Source organism: Hakea prostrata, chromosome 11 (genome assembly GCF_041222555.1).
Source record: "Hakea prostrata isolate BN-2017 chromosome 11, UWA_Hpros_2, whole genome shotgun sequence".
NCBI lineage: Eukaryota > Viridiplantae > Streptophyta > Magnoliopsida > Proteales > Proteaceae > Hakea > Hakea prostrata.
In genome coordinates this window covers 3,750,628-3,767,300 of record NC_142610.1, presented here as the reverse complement: position 1 = coordinate 3,767,300, position 16,673 = coordinate 3,750,628, and the positions used below count along the sequence as shown (strand labels likewise).

Sequence of the window (16,673 nt, the reverse complement as noted above, 5' to 3'; positions counted from 1 at the left end):
TGGAGATAATAAAATGCCTCAGCAAACCCACGACTTCTTCACTAAGAGGTGTTGGTTTCAACCAGAACAGCTCTGCTTTGGCATCATTTTCTTTTTAATATGGCCAATTTCAATCTATGGCATTTTAAATTAGAGCTAAGGTAGGGTTGCTTGATTGCTAAACCAGCATCTTCTAGTTAGGAGGTCGTGGGTTCGACTTTTGCTGATAACATATGTAGTATAAATTAGAGGTGTAAATGCATAACTAAGAATCCATTTCTAAATTTGCATTCATATCCATTTAAGGATATTCGGATCCGTCCAATTACTAATAGGATGCAGATATTGTATATCCCCTTTCTTTTATTATTCATTCGATTTACTTAATTTAGATTTGTATTTCTTATTTTATAAACTTTTTTCTTGAAATATATAACTATTTTTTTAAACATTCTACTAAAATAACTATCAAAATTGCTAAATTAGATTTCAGACCTCACGCTCAAGAAAAATTGTAAAGAAGTCAACTAGGTAGTCGAAAACTCGTATTCAATCATCAGAATCCGACTAAATTCGTTTGAAAATCGATAGGATATTTTCGAAGTGCGTCCAAGTATAATAGGATGCGGATATGGTATTATCACTCTCGGATGTGAATCTATGGTGTCCACCCCTACTAATATCCCCATCTAAGGTTTAAAGTACATCGGATGCGTATCGTATCCTCGATTTAAGAGATATTAAGACGTCGAGTATCAACTTTAAAGTATTCCAAGATACCTTACGATACTAACCAATACGTATCCATATTTGACCCAACCGATACGATAAATTTCGATACGTCTCTCCATTGAATTATACTAAAATACATTGGCTAGAGCGATACAATACCCGGTAGGTATTATCACTCTTGGATGTGAACGTCTCTACTAAAATCCCCATCCAAGGTTTAAGTATCGATACTCGATACCAATACTTTAGACCTTGTCGAGTATTGTATTACTTTGGCTAATGTATTTTAGTGTAATTCAATAGAGAGATGTATCGGTTGGGTGGTTGGGTCAAATATGGATATGTATCGACTAGTATCGTATGGTATTGGTATTGTGGAATACTTTAAACCTTGTCCAGTTGTCCCCATTCTGCACACGAAAAAGCTTCCAAGCGGGCCGATTCTACGGTAATTCTGAGGGATCAACATCGGATCTGAATCGGTCCCTCACCAATTCCCGGTTTTAAACCCTGCCGCTCGCACTCCCTCGCATGGAAGTTGTAAGCACTTCTCGCCCAGAAAAGGGAAAGGAGTTAAGCTGTTTGGTGTTGTAACTCTAAATCAATCAAAGTTCAAAACACAGATACTGATAGCAAAAGGGCGGGAGCCAGAATTTCATACGCAAAAATGGGATCGTCAGGATTCACGCGTCCCAAAGGCTTAGATGGTGAAGCAACCCCTAATCTCTTTGTGGCCAACTGCGGGCCGGCTCTTGGTATATCATTTGATGAAATTGCTTCGGTGTTCAGCAAATTTGGGAATGTTTGTGGAGTCTATCCAGCTGATGAAAGTGGTGCTCGTGTCATTGTTTGTTTTTCTGATGTGGGTTCTGCCCAAACAGCCTTAAAAGCTTTAGATGGACATCCATGCACAGATCTCAGAAGTCGTGTTCTCCACATTCGAAGTTCCATAGTTCGGCCTCCTTCCCAGGTTTAGTCTTTTAACACAACAGTTTTTTTGATATATGAATTTTTTTTGGTTTCCTCGTTTTCTTTTTATTATGAATTTAGTGATACAGTACATACTTGAATTGGGTAACCAGGTGATGGGGAAAATATAGATTCCTTATTACCATAAAGAACCAAAAATGAACTCCTTGATTCAATAAATTCGTCTGCCTGTCCTGCCAGTTCAAGTAGTCCTTATAGTCTTAAATACTGGGTCGCTATAGGAATCATATGCTACCATTCAAGGAATTATGGTAATATCTTTTGTAAAAAATTAGATATTAATGTTTCTCCTCGCTACTTCATCCATTTTAATTTGCACTAATGGTGCATTCATTTACTGATGCATATGATGAAATCATTTTAATTGATATCCATTTCATTTATCAGCTAATTGTACTATTCTCTACTTTTGCTAAATTCCGTTCATGAATTACTCTAAACTTCATGTTTTACTGTTCATCCTTCCTATATCCATCATATAAAACTTGTTTTATAGTCTGTTGATTCCTTGACATTCTTGAAGCATGTACCTCTTCGTGATCTCACGTCCAAGAGGGAATGCTTACTCTGATGAGAGGGTCAAACACCACCACAGCAACAACAACAACAACAAAGCTTTTTTCCCAACTAAATGTGGTAGATGGATCCTTGCCCCCTAATTTTCTGGATTCGGGATCATACTAGATACAAGGCATAAGCTTCCATGCCTTTCCTCATCGCTTCTCGTAAGGTCATTCTAGGTTTGGCTGTGGCTCTTCTAGTTACTAAAATATGAATAAGGTTACTGCTCTGTATTGGAGCATCCAAAAGGCCCCGTGTTAAACATGGCTATCCCACCTCAAACGACTTTCTTGTAGTTTGTTTCCCAAACCAGCTCTGATATTATCATTCCTTACTTTATCCTTCCTGGTTTTGCCACTCTTCCATCTCAACATCCTTATCTCCACTACATTGAGTTTATTGATGTGATGCTTCTAAGCTGCCCAACATTATACACCACACACCATAGCTGATTGTATGATTGTCCTACAACTTCTCTGTTAAGTTATAAAAGGATAATCTGATCACACAAAACTACACACAGCCTTCCACATCATCCATCATATTTTCATTTGCTGTGGAACATGATCCTCTGTATCACCTTTATAACTGATTGAGCCAAGATTTATAAAATAGTCACTTTGAGAATCTCTCTCGCATCAATTTTCACAACCTCATTATCTACCTAGTGCAAAAAGAGTTACACTATATATTCTATCTTTGTTCAACTTATCTTAAAACCGTTTTATTCCAAAGTTGATCTCCATAACTCATATCTTGGGATTAATCCATATTTTATCCCATCCACTGAGACAATATCATCAGCAAAGAGCATTCATCAGGAAACCTTATTTTGCATGTCTTTGGTTTAATCATCCATGATAAGCACAGACTGATAAGGGCTTAAAGGTGATCCTTGATGTAATTGTAATTGCGAATGTACTTTCTTTGCCCCTATAGTTTTCACACTTGTCACCACACCATCATACATATCTTAAATTGTGTCCACATATCATTTGCTAGATCAACTCTTTGGAGACCTGTTATAAGCTTTTTCTTGGTCAAGAAAGACCATATGGAGGTCTTTCTTCCAATCTCTAAACCCTTTTGTGGGTCTCCTAGATGCCTAAGTAGTTATACAGCTTCCATTGTGGATCTTCCTGACATAAAACCAACTAGTTCTCTGTAATAGTGGTTTCTTGTCTCAAGTGGGTTTATGGCCTTCTCCCATAGTTTCATAGTATGACTCATTACTCATTAGTTTTGTGCCTCTATAGTTAGTACAATATCACCTTCATTTTTGCAATCAAAATAGCAATGCTTCTCCTCCATTCATTTGAGGTTTTCCTTGTATTCGTGATCTTATCAAACAACTTTGTTAGTCAAGATAAACCATGTCTTCCTAAGCTCTTCTATGCTTTCATTGGGACTTTATTTGGGTCTTGTGCCCTTGCCTACTTTTGTTGTCCTTTAAGCTTCTCTTATTTTAAGCACCTTATTCTTCATGTATTTATCTTCAGAGATGTTGTATCTCGCTGGATAATGCGATCTTCTCAAATACACTATTACTCAAAAGTGTTTGCGTTCAGTAAGCTGCAAAATAACCTTCCCATCTCTTGTTAATGTGCTCATCCCACATTAGTACTTTACCATGTTCACTTTAATACATGGAACATTGTTGAAATCTTTACTTTTCCTTTCCCTCACTTTAACTATTTTATAAATAGTTTTTCTCCTTCGTGCTCAGATTGTCACCAATTGTAGTGTTCTCAATACAGCAGCATTTACAGTAGATCACCTGAAGGGTAATGTCACAGCCAAGAAATGAACTAGGATTTGAAGCACTTAGCACCTATACTACTGGACTTTAACCACCAAGGAAACCAACACGTGGACTTTAAACACCAGCAACTCAGTTACAGACTTTAAACACCAGAGAACTCTCTCTCATAGAGAAGGAAGGCAGTAGCCAAGTTTGCTCATTGCAGAAATCAGTCTTCAATTCTTCCCATGATAAATGTGTTTGAAGGGGTTGTAAGTGCCAATGAAAGCGTCCTAATCTAAGTAGGAAAGCTATTTCTGTTTCAGTTATTTTGCATGGGAGTGTGAAAGGTCGTGATTACAATCTTGAAAAAACTATCTATCCTAATACTAACTTAATTTAAACCAACATTGAACTGGTTGAAATTGAGACTCAGGAACATAAAAATAAATGAGTGCAAAATTTGTGCAGTACCTTCATACTCATGTTTTAGGCCCATAGGAGAGGCCAGTTAGTAAGTAAAACTGTGGATCAATGGGGTCGGCCCCTATGTGACCTGACGTTAGTTTTATTGAACCTATTTTTGTGGTGGATATGCATCATACATCTTCAGCAACCTCCTTAATGAAAGTACTCATCTCATTTACTTCTTTTTAATGTCGTCCTCAGGGTCCCATTTCCTTGTTTGACCACTTCTAGTAAATAATTTCCTATTAAGCCACAGTCTTATCCTAGGGCAAGTAATTTCCCCTTTCTTAGGATTCAATATAGGGAGACACATATCCATAACAACTATTCTATGCTGTCCTCTAATAACTTTTTAGTCCTTATAGGACAATTCATTAGACCTTCTAGTTAGGAAGAAATCTAGTTGATTACTATGACATCTCTTTCTGAAAGTAACTTCTGTCATTTCAGATTATCTACAGTGATAAATCATAAACCACAGCAAAATCTAAAATTGAGATCACCTATTCATTCCTCTCTCTGGAATACCATATCTTTTACATGGACCTTCATAGTCTGTATGATCTTTCTTAATATGTCCTCTCAAATCACTCTGCAGTCTGCATAATAGTAATTTTCACTTGATGAAAATCATGAACTAATCTATCCATATCTTCCCATGGTTGTAGTTTACTAGTTTTGGCCAATCTTACTTGAGGTGCTTAAGTGCTAATTATGGTGACAACCTCTTTTCTCCAATGAACAGAAGAGCTAAAAGTGTCCTTCATACATTTTTTTTTTTCTTTTTTTTCATTGGGTGTTGATGAACATTGGAGGACACTTTTAGCTCTTCTCTTCATTTTCAGAGGATCCCTAAAGGAAAAGCATGTGAAATCCGTTAGTTTCTGATATTCTTCTAATTCTTTAAGGAAATAATTAGATAACTGACAGAAAAAAGCGTTTGGGGCATTTGACAACATGGACTGGGAAAGCGTTACTACAGAAACACCTTTATTTACATTTTTGCTAATTAACTTGATTGGGCAAGTCATCCATTCGGATGCAGTAATTTTCCATAAAATTGTATTTGGTTGGTAGAGTTAAGGGTTCATTTCAGGGTGTTATATTTTCACGATTTTTTTTATAATTTTTACTGTTATTGCTTACATAAAACATAAAACATAAAACCTTAAGTTCCATTGGCTTGATCAATAGTAGTTAACTTTTTACCTCCTTAGTTCTTGTAAATACACCAAGAGGCATTTCCTTTGTTTATCTGATGATTATTTATCATGCAATTGCATTATTAATGATTTTCTTGACAGGGACTCTCTTCTGCATGTGACATGTTGAATATATCTCATCCCAGACATTTGTGAAATTTGTTGTTTTACTGAAATACTGCATTAGACAAATTATGATTTACCATATATAAGACTCAAGACTAAAAAATTTGAGATGGGATCAAAGATCTTGAACCAACATTCATTTTATGGTTCTTTGATTTTCTTAGAAGTCCTTAAATTTCCAGTCGATTAATAATAATTTTTTTTTTCAGTGGCCATAATTCAAATCTGAATGTTTTCCTGCTTCAGGTCAAAGATTCAGTTTCAGTGTGTTTGCTGGACTCAGAGTTGGGAGTTCCCGGCATTTACTTAATACATGACTTTGTTACCACTAAAGAAGAAGAGGTTAGGACCTTAGTCTGTTTTCATTATCTTGGGCTGATTTCTTGTCCCATACTGCTATCTTTGAGTTTCTATGCCCCATTCTAGTTTCAGGAATATTTGAAAGAAGCTCTCTGATACTGTATTTTCCCTTATATTTTATTTGTTTGTTCTTATCAGGAACTCCTTGCAGCAGTGGATGGAAGGCCATGGAAAAGTCTGGCAAAACGAAGGGTTCAGCATTATGGCTACGAGTTTTTGTATGAAGTAACTGCCACCATAATTTTAATTAACTTCTTATTAGCTATTGCTCTTCATAATCTCCCACCATAATTTTAATTAACTTATTATTAGCTATTGCTCTTCATAATCTCTCTTCATTTGGTTTCTGGAATTTTTATCTCGTTTTGGCAATTGTTCTTTTTACTAACTGCTTCCCATCGAATAAATTCATTTTTTTTTCTCCTTTTCAGAAAAGCATTCGTCAATGAAGCTTTTGATTTCAAGATTTGAGAAAAATCTGGCTGCTATCACTTTCTTTTATTTTCCTGATGGATTTTCTTTTAGATATTTGTATTGTTCCCTTTAAACCTAAAATTGGAAGAGCGCAGTAGGAAAAAGTGTGGGCACCAGAACTGCGTAAGTCTTATGATGGATCAAAATGGAAAATATTTCAGATGAAAAGTAGTTTCTGGGCATACAAAAGGGTTTTCCAGCATGTGTGTAGGATCGATTGCTTCATTTAAGGAGGGGTTCCAAATTGGGTGATGACTTTTCCTTTTGCTTATAAGTGCAACTTCAACAATTTGCAAGTGAAAGGGATGCAAAGTGAATTGGGTGATGACTTTTCCTTTTGCTTATAAGCGCAACTTCAACAATTTGCAAGTGAAAGGGATGCAAAGTAAGAGACATTGTGGAGACACAAGCAATTTAGAATGGTTTGAACCAACCTGTCCTAGGCCTACTACCTTGATCAGATACCAAGGATTTCTCTACTATCCTATTCTTTTCTCTGGCAAGAATAAAATCCTTACGCACTCAGCCATGGGCTGAGTACCCAAGCTACATAGATTCGAAGGATTTTCCTACCCAGGCCATGCAGACTTGAACAAAAATTGTCAGAAAGAAGTAGATGAACCCAGAAAAAGAAAGGAAAAAAAAATGTTACTGTTCAGAATATGCCAACTGTTTGGGTAAATTGATTTGACAATTTTGGTTGAAAAGTAAAATAAAACAAAATACTATCCTATTCATTTTGCTTCTTTTTTAGACAGTTTGAGCTCATGATTCTTCAGTATGGCCCATCTCCCTGATTACATAACTTCACAGTTTTATGGGTTGCAATGGACCACTTATGTTCAGGCTTTCAAGTAGAGTCTAATTACAAGGTGTTCGATTTATAGGAAAATTTTTCTTTATTGGTTAATGCATGAGTTAAATAAGTAGTTTTTGATGATGGGAACTGTGGAGATTCGGAACAATGCCTTATGACAATTCATCACAATCTCTCTTTCTGTATAATAATATGAGGAGCACTCCAGGATGAGTATGAGGACCACAAATGCCCTTAATGACAAGACTACTTGAACCTGTATCACGACAATTTCCCTTAAGTTGGTGCATTGATGTCAAACATGCTGAACTTGCTTGAAAAACATAAAACCCTTACTAATAGTTCCCTTAGTGGGAGTATCAGCTATTTTGACATTAGACTAATTAGAAGGAAAATGAAAGAATCCTTCTTCTAATTTCTATGATGAAGTAGCTGTCAGTCTCAACATGCTTGATTTAGTCATGTTTAACTGGGTTATGTTCAAAGTTTATTGCTGATTTGCTGATTTACTGTCACAAAGAAAAGCTGATTCTAGTAAAGCATAACACCAGCCCTCCCTTGTGTGGAGGTGTGGTTTCCTACTTGCATGCTAGGACAAGACTTAAAATTGAACTGAGATCAACCAACAATTACTAACTTAATTGAACCATAACCGAACTGGTTCAATCTCTAAAACTGAAATTGAACTGATAAAGAAGGGGCTGTAGTTAGGATGATTTCTTGGTAGAATTGGTTCATATCAACATATAACTAAAAGACTTCAAAACTGAATAAGCAAAATATTGGGAGTCTGGAACAGTCAAATTGGAATTAGTCATTGTCATTGTTTCTATCTTACTTTCAAGTAATTAAACTGCTCTTGATTTAGAGAATTACTTGCATGAGAGGCTTTTCATACAAGGTAGATAGTGGCAGCCTTGGGAGGGAGGGAGTCCAAGCAAGGCAGCAAACGACCAGGACCTAGAAACAGAACCAGCTTATGGAAATTTGGGGTATGGTTGTAGCTGAAAGTTTAGGGACTTGCAGGTCTAACCTTAAGTGTAGGCTTGATAAAGGGGGATCCAGGACTCATTGAAGTTTGGGGTGATTTGGGTAAATTGGCTTTTCTAGGTTGGTTGGGTGATTCTAGGGATTTTAGGTCAATGGGCTATGGGGCTGTAGGGCTTGAATGAGGCTGAAACTTTAAGAGGATTTGAGGATGATACTAGGCTAGGTTGATATAATGAGATGAGATTCTAAGGCTGGATCTAAAGTTGTAAGGTTAGAAATTTGGGAAGAAAGATGGATGGTACCTGCTCAGTTGCAGGTTCAGTGGCTACTGTCAATACTGAATACAGAAAGGTAAATTAGGAGGGGAAGGAGAAGGTTGCGGACCTGATTGGTTTCTTGCCTGATACACTCCTCTGTGGAGTTCTTGCTTGGCCAACCAAAGAGAACTACTCAGCAGCTTCATAGGTCCCATACTGAAGGTTTAATGGAATCCAGCTCCAGCTTTGTTTGACTTTCCCAGAGAGGAAATGATAGCAGGTCTAAGGCCTTTAATGCGATTCAAAGTTTCAAATCCAAAATCAAAGTTTTGTTTCTCCCACTATGGGGTTGAATAATAGGGTAGCAACCATACAATGAGAGTCCTAAAATGACTGGAAAACAAAAATAACGAGACTTCTGTGAGCTACATAGAGTCCCAGACAAATTCTGAAAAAAAATGCTACCTAATCCCCAATGCTTCTAACTAACAACTCTTAAAAAACTCTCCTACCCTAACTTAAAAGAATATTATTTATTGATTTTTGTACTTATGCTCTCATTTCAAGCCCATTAGGCGGCCCATTTCACTTTTAAGATCAAAGGGGGTGCATGACTCATGTAACCCAACATTAGGTTTAATTTAAGGAAAATAAGTGAAAATATGAGCTGGACTTGCATTGGTTAGAGCACCAAACCAGCTTCCTGACAAATACAAGATTGCTTAAAATTCGATTTAGAAGGAGTTTTTATGTGTGAATTGATACTAAGGAGTTAGCTATGGTTAGATCTTATTCAATATTGTGTCAATGCTTTCAAAGTATTTCACAATGGATCTTGTTTTAGATATGAAAACACATGAATTATTTACTATACTGTTGGTTTTAGTGATGTTTTACCATGTTATATCTATGGAATTTTTAAATTTGAGAAAACCCCAGCTTTAAATAGTTGGAAATTTCACTAATTGCTGAAAATCCAGTTTTTCTTCTTGAGCCCCTGGGGCCGGGGGTGTGGGCCTGGGTTGGGTTTGACTTTTTATCCTTTTGGAATTTTAATTAACTGTTCTTATAAAAATTATGCTTCCAAGTCTTACTAATCTTTCTCCATTTCATTACAGATGAGGAATGTTGATACAAAACAACGATTGGGTGAACTTCCTCCCTTTGTTTCTCCCATACTGAAAAAAATATCATTGCTACCTCACATCAAAAATGCTGACAATGTTACATTGGACCAACTGACGGTATGTAGAGATATGTTTCTTGTTTCTGCCAAATTTCCTCTAATTTTTCTCTTTTTTTGGCATTGCCATGTTCAACCCATTGTCGTTGGGTTTGGAGTCCTTATAGGACTCCTTTCTATATTTCTAACTCTGATTTGTAATTGTGGAATTGCCATATATAAAACACAGATTACTTGGAGTCTCTAACAATGACAGGGGAGCTCACAACTTTTCTCTCACTCTCGATTGTTCTTCTTCTGTTCTTCTTGAGCTCTCTTTGTTCTCTGTTTATAAAATTCAGAATCTTCATCTGGTGATACTGCTTTGACTTCTTCAGTTCTAGCAGTGTTGACTTTGGATATGGGAAATGTTGTAGCCCCTGTGTGCTTTCCCTAGGGTCATTATTTGAGTAAATAGCTCACCCCTAAGGTCATTATATGAGCAAACAACTCATAGGCTGTAGTCATTGCAGCTTGCTCAGCTAATACTTTTGAAGTTAGTTATACCAAAGAACCAGCTTGTTGGGGATCTAATTTAAGGTTTTGGAGGGTATGCTGATGCTGTAACTTGGATCAAAGTAGGGGATCAGTATAAGATGTATATCACTTGAATTTGGGAAAGCTCCATGGTCAGATTTGGTAGAAATTAGGCTTTATTTGAGGAACCCAAAAATTGAAGTGGAGGGTGGTAGTATTATAACTCAGATGGATCTATATTGATAAGGGGATTCTGTGACTCATTGAAGTTAGAGAGGTTTGGGCTTGGATTCTAGCATCTTGGATCTGCCTTGCTTGGATTGCTTTTGGTTGTTTGGCTTTCTTGGTTGGCTCTATTGGGGAGCCTCTTTGCCACCATCATCTTGGGTCTAGGATTCTAGGCCAGGATTCCAGATCTTGGTTTTGACCAGCCAGAACCAGAGATGCTGAAATGGGTCAAAACAATGGATATTTTTATATTTTTTTTCTGGAGGGGGGGAGGGTGTTTAGAGCTCTACATGTGATGAGCCGGTCAAAAATGGTCGAAAGTTGTCGAAATTGGATTGATTGAAATTGGTTAAAATTGGTCATAACTTAATATTCATTGGTCAAAACTATTGAAATTTTTTGAAATATCATTGAAACATTTCAAAACTCAGGTTTTTTAGAGTATGAGGCCATCTTGTCACAGCGAAACTAAGATATTTCCAAAATTAACCCATCTCTGTCAAATTCTGTAACATGGTCTAGACCCCAGTTTTTCCTTGTTTTGTTTTGTTTTGTTTATCCAAATAGTCTACCTCATTGTGTTGGATAAGGCTGAATTGTTTGTTGTTAGGAAATGCATTAGTTTACTAGAGAGGTGGAGATAGGTCAAATGGTTTGGATGTTGTATGCCTGTACCTTATGATCATGAAATAAAAATAGGTCAATTTTGAATAGATGCAGTTAAATATTGGTTTCATATTAATGGTGTCATTAGAATATCAAGATCCTGTAACCAGATTAGATAATGAAGCAACAAAAGAGAGGAATATTTAGCCGCAGAGACTACTTTATATTTATAATATTTCAACATAAAGACAGACAAGGGTGCAAGGACTATATTACCTCTGTACCCTGGACACAACGATAAGCCGAGTAGGGAGAAATGAAAGTAATTGATGTACCCATAGAACTACTAAAAATAAAAAAAAAAAAAAAAAAAAAAACATTTTGATTTCTAACTATGATTGGCAGAATATTCATGTTAGCCTAGGAGAAATATTTTGCAATCTTTCTAATATATCCTGCCATGATAATTTTTTATTTGCATTTCTACTGGATAATATTTTTTTCTTTCCTTCTGTTTTTATTGTTATTGATCTTCTCACCACATTCATCCAAAATAAGAAGAAGGACAAAAAAAAAAGATCTTTGTTGACATCTTGTCTTTCTTTTGGTAATTTGTGTGCTTCTTACTTTGTTCCTTGCAATATTTAGGTCCTAGCTTTTTTATTTTTTTTTTATATATTTATATATGCACACGATTTGTAGGTCAATGAATACCCTCCTGGAGTGGGCTTGTCTCCACATATAGATACACATTCTGCATTTGAAGGGTTAATTTTCAGCCTCTCATTAGCAGGGCCTTGTATTATGGAGTTCAGAAAATATTCACAAGGCACTTGGTGTCCTTCATCACTCTCCCATAGTGATATGCAAGATCCAAATCCTGACAACAACTCAGGTTCTGTTAAGAAATCTATTTTCCTTCCTCCTCGGTCAATGCTTCTATTATCTGGGGAGGGGCGATATGCTTGGCATCATTATATTCCACATCATAAGGTATATTTTTATCATACATTTTCTGTTTATGTTTTGCATTTGTTTCTTAATTGGCTAGATGTTTGTGATAGGAGTATGTAATAAGATTTCCTTTTAAAAGAAAATGAAAAATTGCTATCAGTCCAACTGATCTTTGGGAGCATAGGGAAGAAGATAAAAATGAATTAAATGAGAGTTACAGTGTAGACTTTGATTAGTCAAACTTGCTTCTTTTTAACCATCTAATTTCTCTCTTATGGATACTAGCAGCAATCCCTTTGGTTAAGCTATCTTTTCTTTCTGTTATTGACGTAGTTGAGGGAGTTATAAAACATACACAATAGCCTTGACATAGAGGGGATTCCTATACATACTAAAACATGTTTAGAGTATCAGAATCAGATTATGCAACTAAGCCATGTCAGTTCAGAATCAGTGGAGGCAAGCTAATTACTGAGATAATCCTAAACCCCCCTCCCCCCTCTTTTCCAGGGAGATAGAGGTTGATGGGTTCTATTTACTCTCTTTCTGCTAACTGAGAGGGGCCCTTTAAACACCCATTAAGAAAATGATCTGTCCCTAAGCTAGTACTAGTGGTTAATTAAATATATTCATCAATCAGAATAATCTCCTTGTCCATGTTGCTGCAATTGCCGTCATTGCCATTACTTTTTTGAGTATGGTGACCTCATCCGTCAGGCTGCTGCCCATTTGTGATTGAAACACTTCCAAGACCCCCCCCAGTCCGTGGCCTTCCATCATGATCCACCTGACCAGCATATCTTTTTGCAGAGAAAGTATTTTTACATATGCACACTGCTAGCAGCATCTCATACAGTTCATGAAGAAGACAATGACATGTCCCTTCAAATGCCTGTAAAGAAAATGATATGTCCCTAAGATCTAGTTTTAGTTAAATATCTTTGTCAGACAGATAATGTCATTGTACATGGTGCTGCAATTGCATTAACTTTTACTTAATTCTGACTACCTAGTTTCCTATAAAATTATTCAGTCCTTTCACTGGAAAATAGAAACAAGTGCTCTTCCATTCACTAAATATGGGAAATCACAAAAGTTGGACTTTTGATATTTTTGCATTTATGAAAACATTACTTGAAATATTCTTCATGAGCATCATTGCCTCAAATTGAGGTGCAACTATATTTGTATGAAGTACAACTTACAATTTTATCCAAATGATTGTATAAAAAATGCTAAAATTGTAATAAATATTTTATTTACTTTGTATCTTGCTTTTCTTAATTTTTTATTTTATTTTATGGTAAAGTTTTCCATGGTAGTCATGGACATGCACTTTAGGTTGAACTTGAAAGTGCAATACATAATCACGTAACTAATTTTCTCAGTCAATGTTATCCATAGGTTGATGTGGTGAGGGACAACATCATCAGAAGAAGCCTGAGGAGGGTTTCCTTCACAATTCGTAAGGTTTGTCCTATCTTTCCTCTTTTTTAACTTCTGGGGATCCACTTTAGCAGCACAACATTTTGATGTACTCTTGAAGTTTGTACAAGACATATTTTCCTTGCACTTGCCATGTGGGGATGGCTTCAATCTCATACCCAGTGGTTTAGAGATGGATCAGCATCCTGTTTGACAATGAGTGATTAGCATCTATCCCAAAATGCCTTGTCTCCTTGATATGCCTTGACAACTATGAAAAGAGTCAACACTTCTAAAGCTTAACAGCCCATATATGTAGTTTTGAGGGTCAAGTCTAACTTGTTGTACCCAAGAATAAACAATCTGGAGCAACAGTGCCTAAGATGTAACTCTAGGACATATGTGAAGGATGCTTTGATAATGATTTACTTGAGATAAACTCCCCAAGTACGATTGCTGATTTTTTCATTATTGGCAACCGTAAAAAATGATCTTGACTGAGATTAAGTAAAAGCTAGTTCTTTGTAATTGCTATTGAATGTTGTGACAACAGCCTGATTAGTTTGTCTGTAAGTTCAGATCGTGCATGGTTCTGCATGTGTAATGTGTATAATTTGCTAACATATATTGTAGTAATGTGTATCCTACATATGTCATGTCTTGGGTAGTTTGTAATAAGAGATTGGGTCAACGGTAGTTAGTTAGCATAGTTATCTTATGTGCTTGTTATGGGTTGCCATCAGTTACCAATGGAGATAGCTGAATGACAGCCAAATCATCTTAAACCTACTTTGGATTTGTTCATCCATGGGACTTAACAGCTCAACTGCATAAGATTGATTGCCATCAGTTACCAATGTAGATAGCTGATTGACAGCAAAATCATCTTAAACCTACTTTGGATTTGTTCATCCAAGGAGAACGCCTAAATATGTCAATTTATTTCCAATTTTTCGAGCGTACACCTTCTCTTTTGATGATGGGTACCCAAAGATATCTCCTTCATACATACCAGGTTGTGACTCTGAATTAATATGTATCTAAACATGCGAAGATTCTAATGGTTTGTTAATCATAGCCAAAAACATATGTTGGCTTTGAAAAAATTTATTTGGAATGTTAGGTCTAACAACAGAAAGGCCAAAAAGTTTCTTGGTCTCACAGATGTTGGAACCATCCCCCACCCTCTCCGGCTTGTGCACTTGCTTGTACCTTGGATATTTTAGGATTCGAAGTAGGTCATATATCAAATCTGAGGCCAAAGTTAAACTGTAACCTTCCTTGCCCTCCCCCCCTTTTTCCAATGTAATGAACTTCCCTCTCTTTCATGTCCAACACACCCTATGGTCTATTCACTTTTTGTTTTAAACTGTAACCCTCCTTGCCCCCCCCCCCTTTTTCCAATGTAATGAACTTCCCTCTCTTTCATGTCCAACACACCCTATGGTCTATTCACTTTTTGTTTTTGGTTGCCTTTGATTTTTTGAATTTTTGTTTCCTTACCTAGCAAACTTTATTTGGACTGGAACTTGTGAGCAATGGACCTTCCACCTGTCCCACATTTTCAGCCCCATTCAATCTGTCATGCAGAAGTAGGTTTGCATTAGGAGAATGACTTCCACACCTAGTAGGTTTGAAACTCCTTTTACAAATTTCAGGATAGCCTGTCAATTTGTAGTTGGTACGCAGTACAAAACAAAAAGGATATGGTTCGAGTTCTTTTTCATCATCATCAATTTGTTGGGTGCCTGTTGTTTTTGTTATGTTTCTTTTTGGGAATGCCTCGTCTGTATTATTATTGACTTATCATCCTTATCTTGTCACAGGTCAGAGCAGGACCATGCCAGTGTGAATTTCCTCAGCATTGTGATTCTCAGAAGTTAGATGAGTGAGATTTTGTGGAACTAGTTCTCATCAAGCCACAGATATATGTTGGACTGAACTCCGTAGATGATGACCCTTCACCTTGACATCCTTGTCACCTGTCTGTTTCATCACGGAACATGTTGCCTGTAGCTCATCACTAATCTGGCATGGATCAATAGATGGTAAGAAATTGGACAAGTGAAGGATGATTGAAGTTCTTGCTGGAGAAAATGAGGAAACTTCTTTGCATGATGCTGTTGCTTCAAAACATGTGCCTGCACCTCCTAGTGTCAAAACTCAATTTTTTGGTATGAAATGGGTACTTTTATTCTCCTTCTACTGATCTGGTGGAAAGTGAGGAGATAGATTCAATCTATAAGTCAAGGTAGAATTCAATATTTTTTTGGATTGGAAAACAAAACATACGCCAGGAACTTCTTGCCAAATTTTTGTTGGCCTTTCTCTGGTATTGAAACAACCACATTTTCTTTTCTTTTATCTGCTTTGAGAATAAACTTCATTGGATCTCGATTCTTTCTCAGCTGATTGATTTAGCTTCTTGTGATTCTGTTACCTGAAGAAGTGAGATTAATTTAGTGATTCATGTACACCGGTCATCGTGATGAACTAGAAAGCACTTGAGAACCCATTTCGATCAAAGACTCAACCGTAGATTTGGTATGTCTCAATGACCGTTGAATTAGTGCTTGCAAAGGGTTTTGTCTAGTTCGTCTAGTTTCAACCATTTGAGCCGTGCACACATTGTCGATCAGCTATGAGAGATGAATTTGGTTCACTGTTATCGCAGTAAACTCAAGGGACTCGATAAGAGCTCGACCTTTTAGCATGGTTTCACAGACCAAAAGCTCTATTTGGAATAGATTTCTACCTGAACGAAAATAAAGGGGATAGGAACCAGGAGTTGCTAGTTTGGATTATTAATTCTTATTCTCGAATGTTGCAATGGCATAGGGTTTTTACAAAACAGTTCCATCTCTTTTGGGTTCATAAATACTAAAGTTTTTGTAACTCCTAAAATATATTTTAGGATCCCATTTTCTCTGCAACAAAATGCTTCTTTTTGTTTCACTGCTATAATAGTCACTACACCTAATATAAAAGCTACCAATACCAAAAAAAATAACAGTTAATGCCTGAACATGAAAAATCTCTCCACAGTACCTTATCTTTGTAGAGT

At 36.5% G+C, this 16,673-nt stretch overlaps 1 protein-coding gene across 1 annotated transcript; it reads left to right on the top strand.

Annotated features, from left to right (window-relative positions):
- The first annotated feature begins 1,182 nt into the window (after window positions 1-1,182).
- TRM9 (RNA-binding (RRM/RBD/RNP motifs) family protein) lies at window positions 1,183-16,062 on the top strand. Its single transcript, XM_089140597.1, has 7 exons — window positions 1,183-1,681; window positions 6,046-6,141; window positions 6,298-6,384; window positions 9,816-9,941; window positions 11,933-12,223; window positions 13,589-13,654; window positions 15,436-16,062. Exons 1-7 carry the CDS (start codon window positions 1,379-1,381, stop codon window positions 15,499-15,501), a joined length of 1,035 nt encoding a protein of 344 aa, XP_088996723.1. The 5' UTR covers window positions 1,183-1,378; the 3' UTR covers window positions 15,502-16,062.
- The last annotated feature ends 611 nt before the right edge of the window (window positions 16,063-16,673 follow it).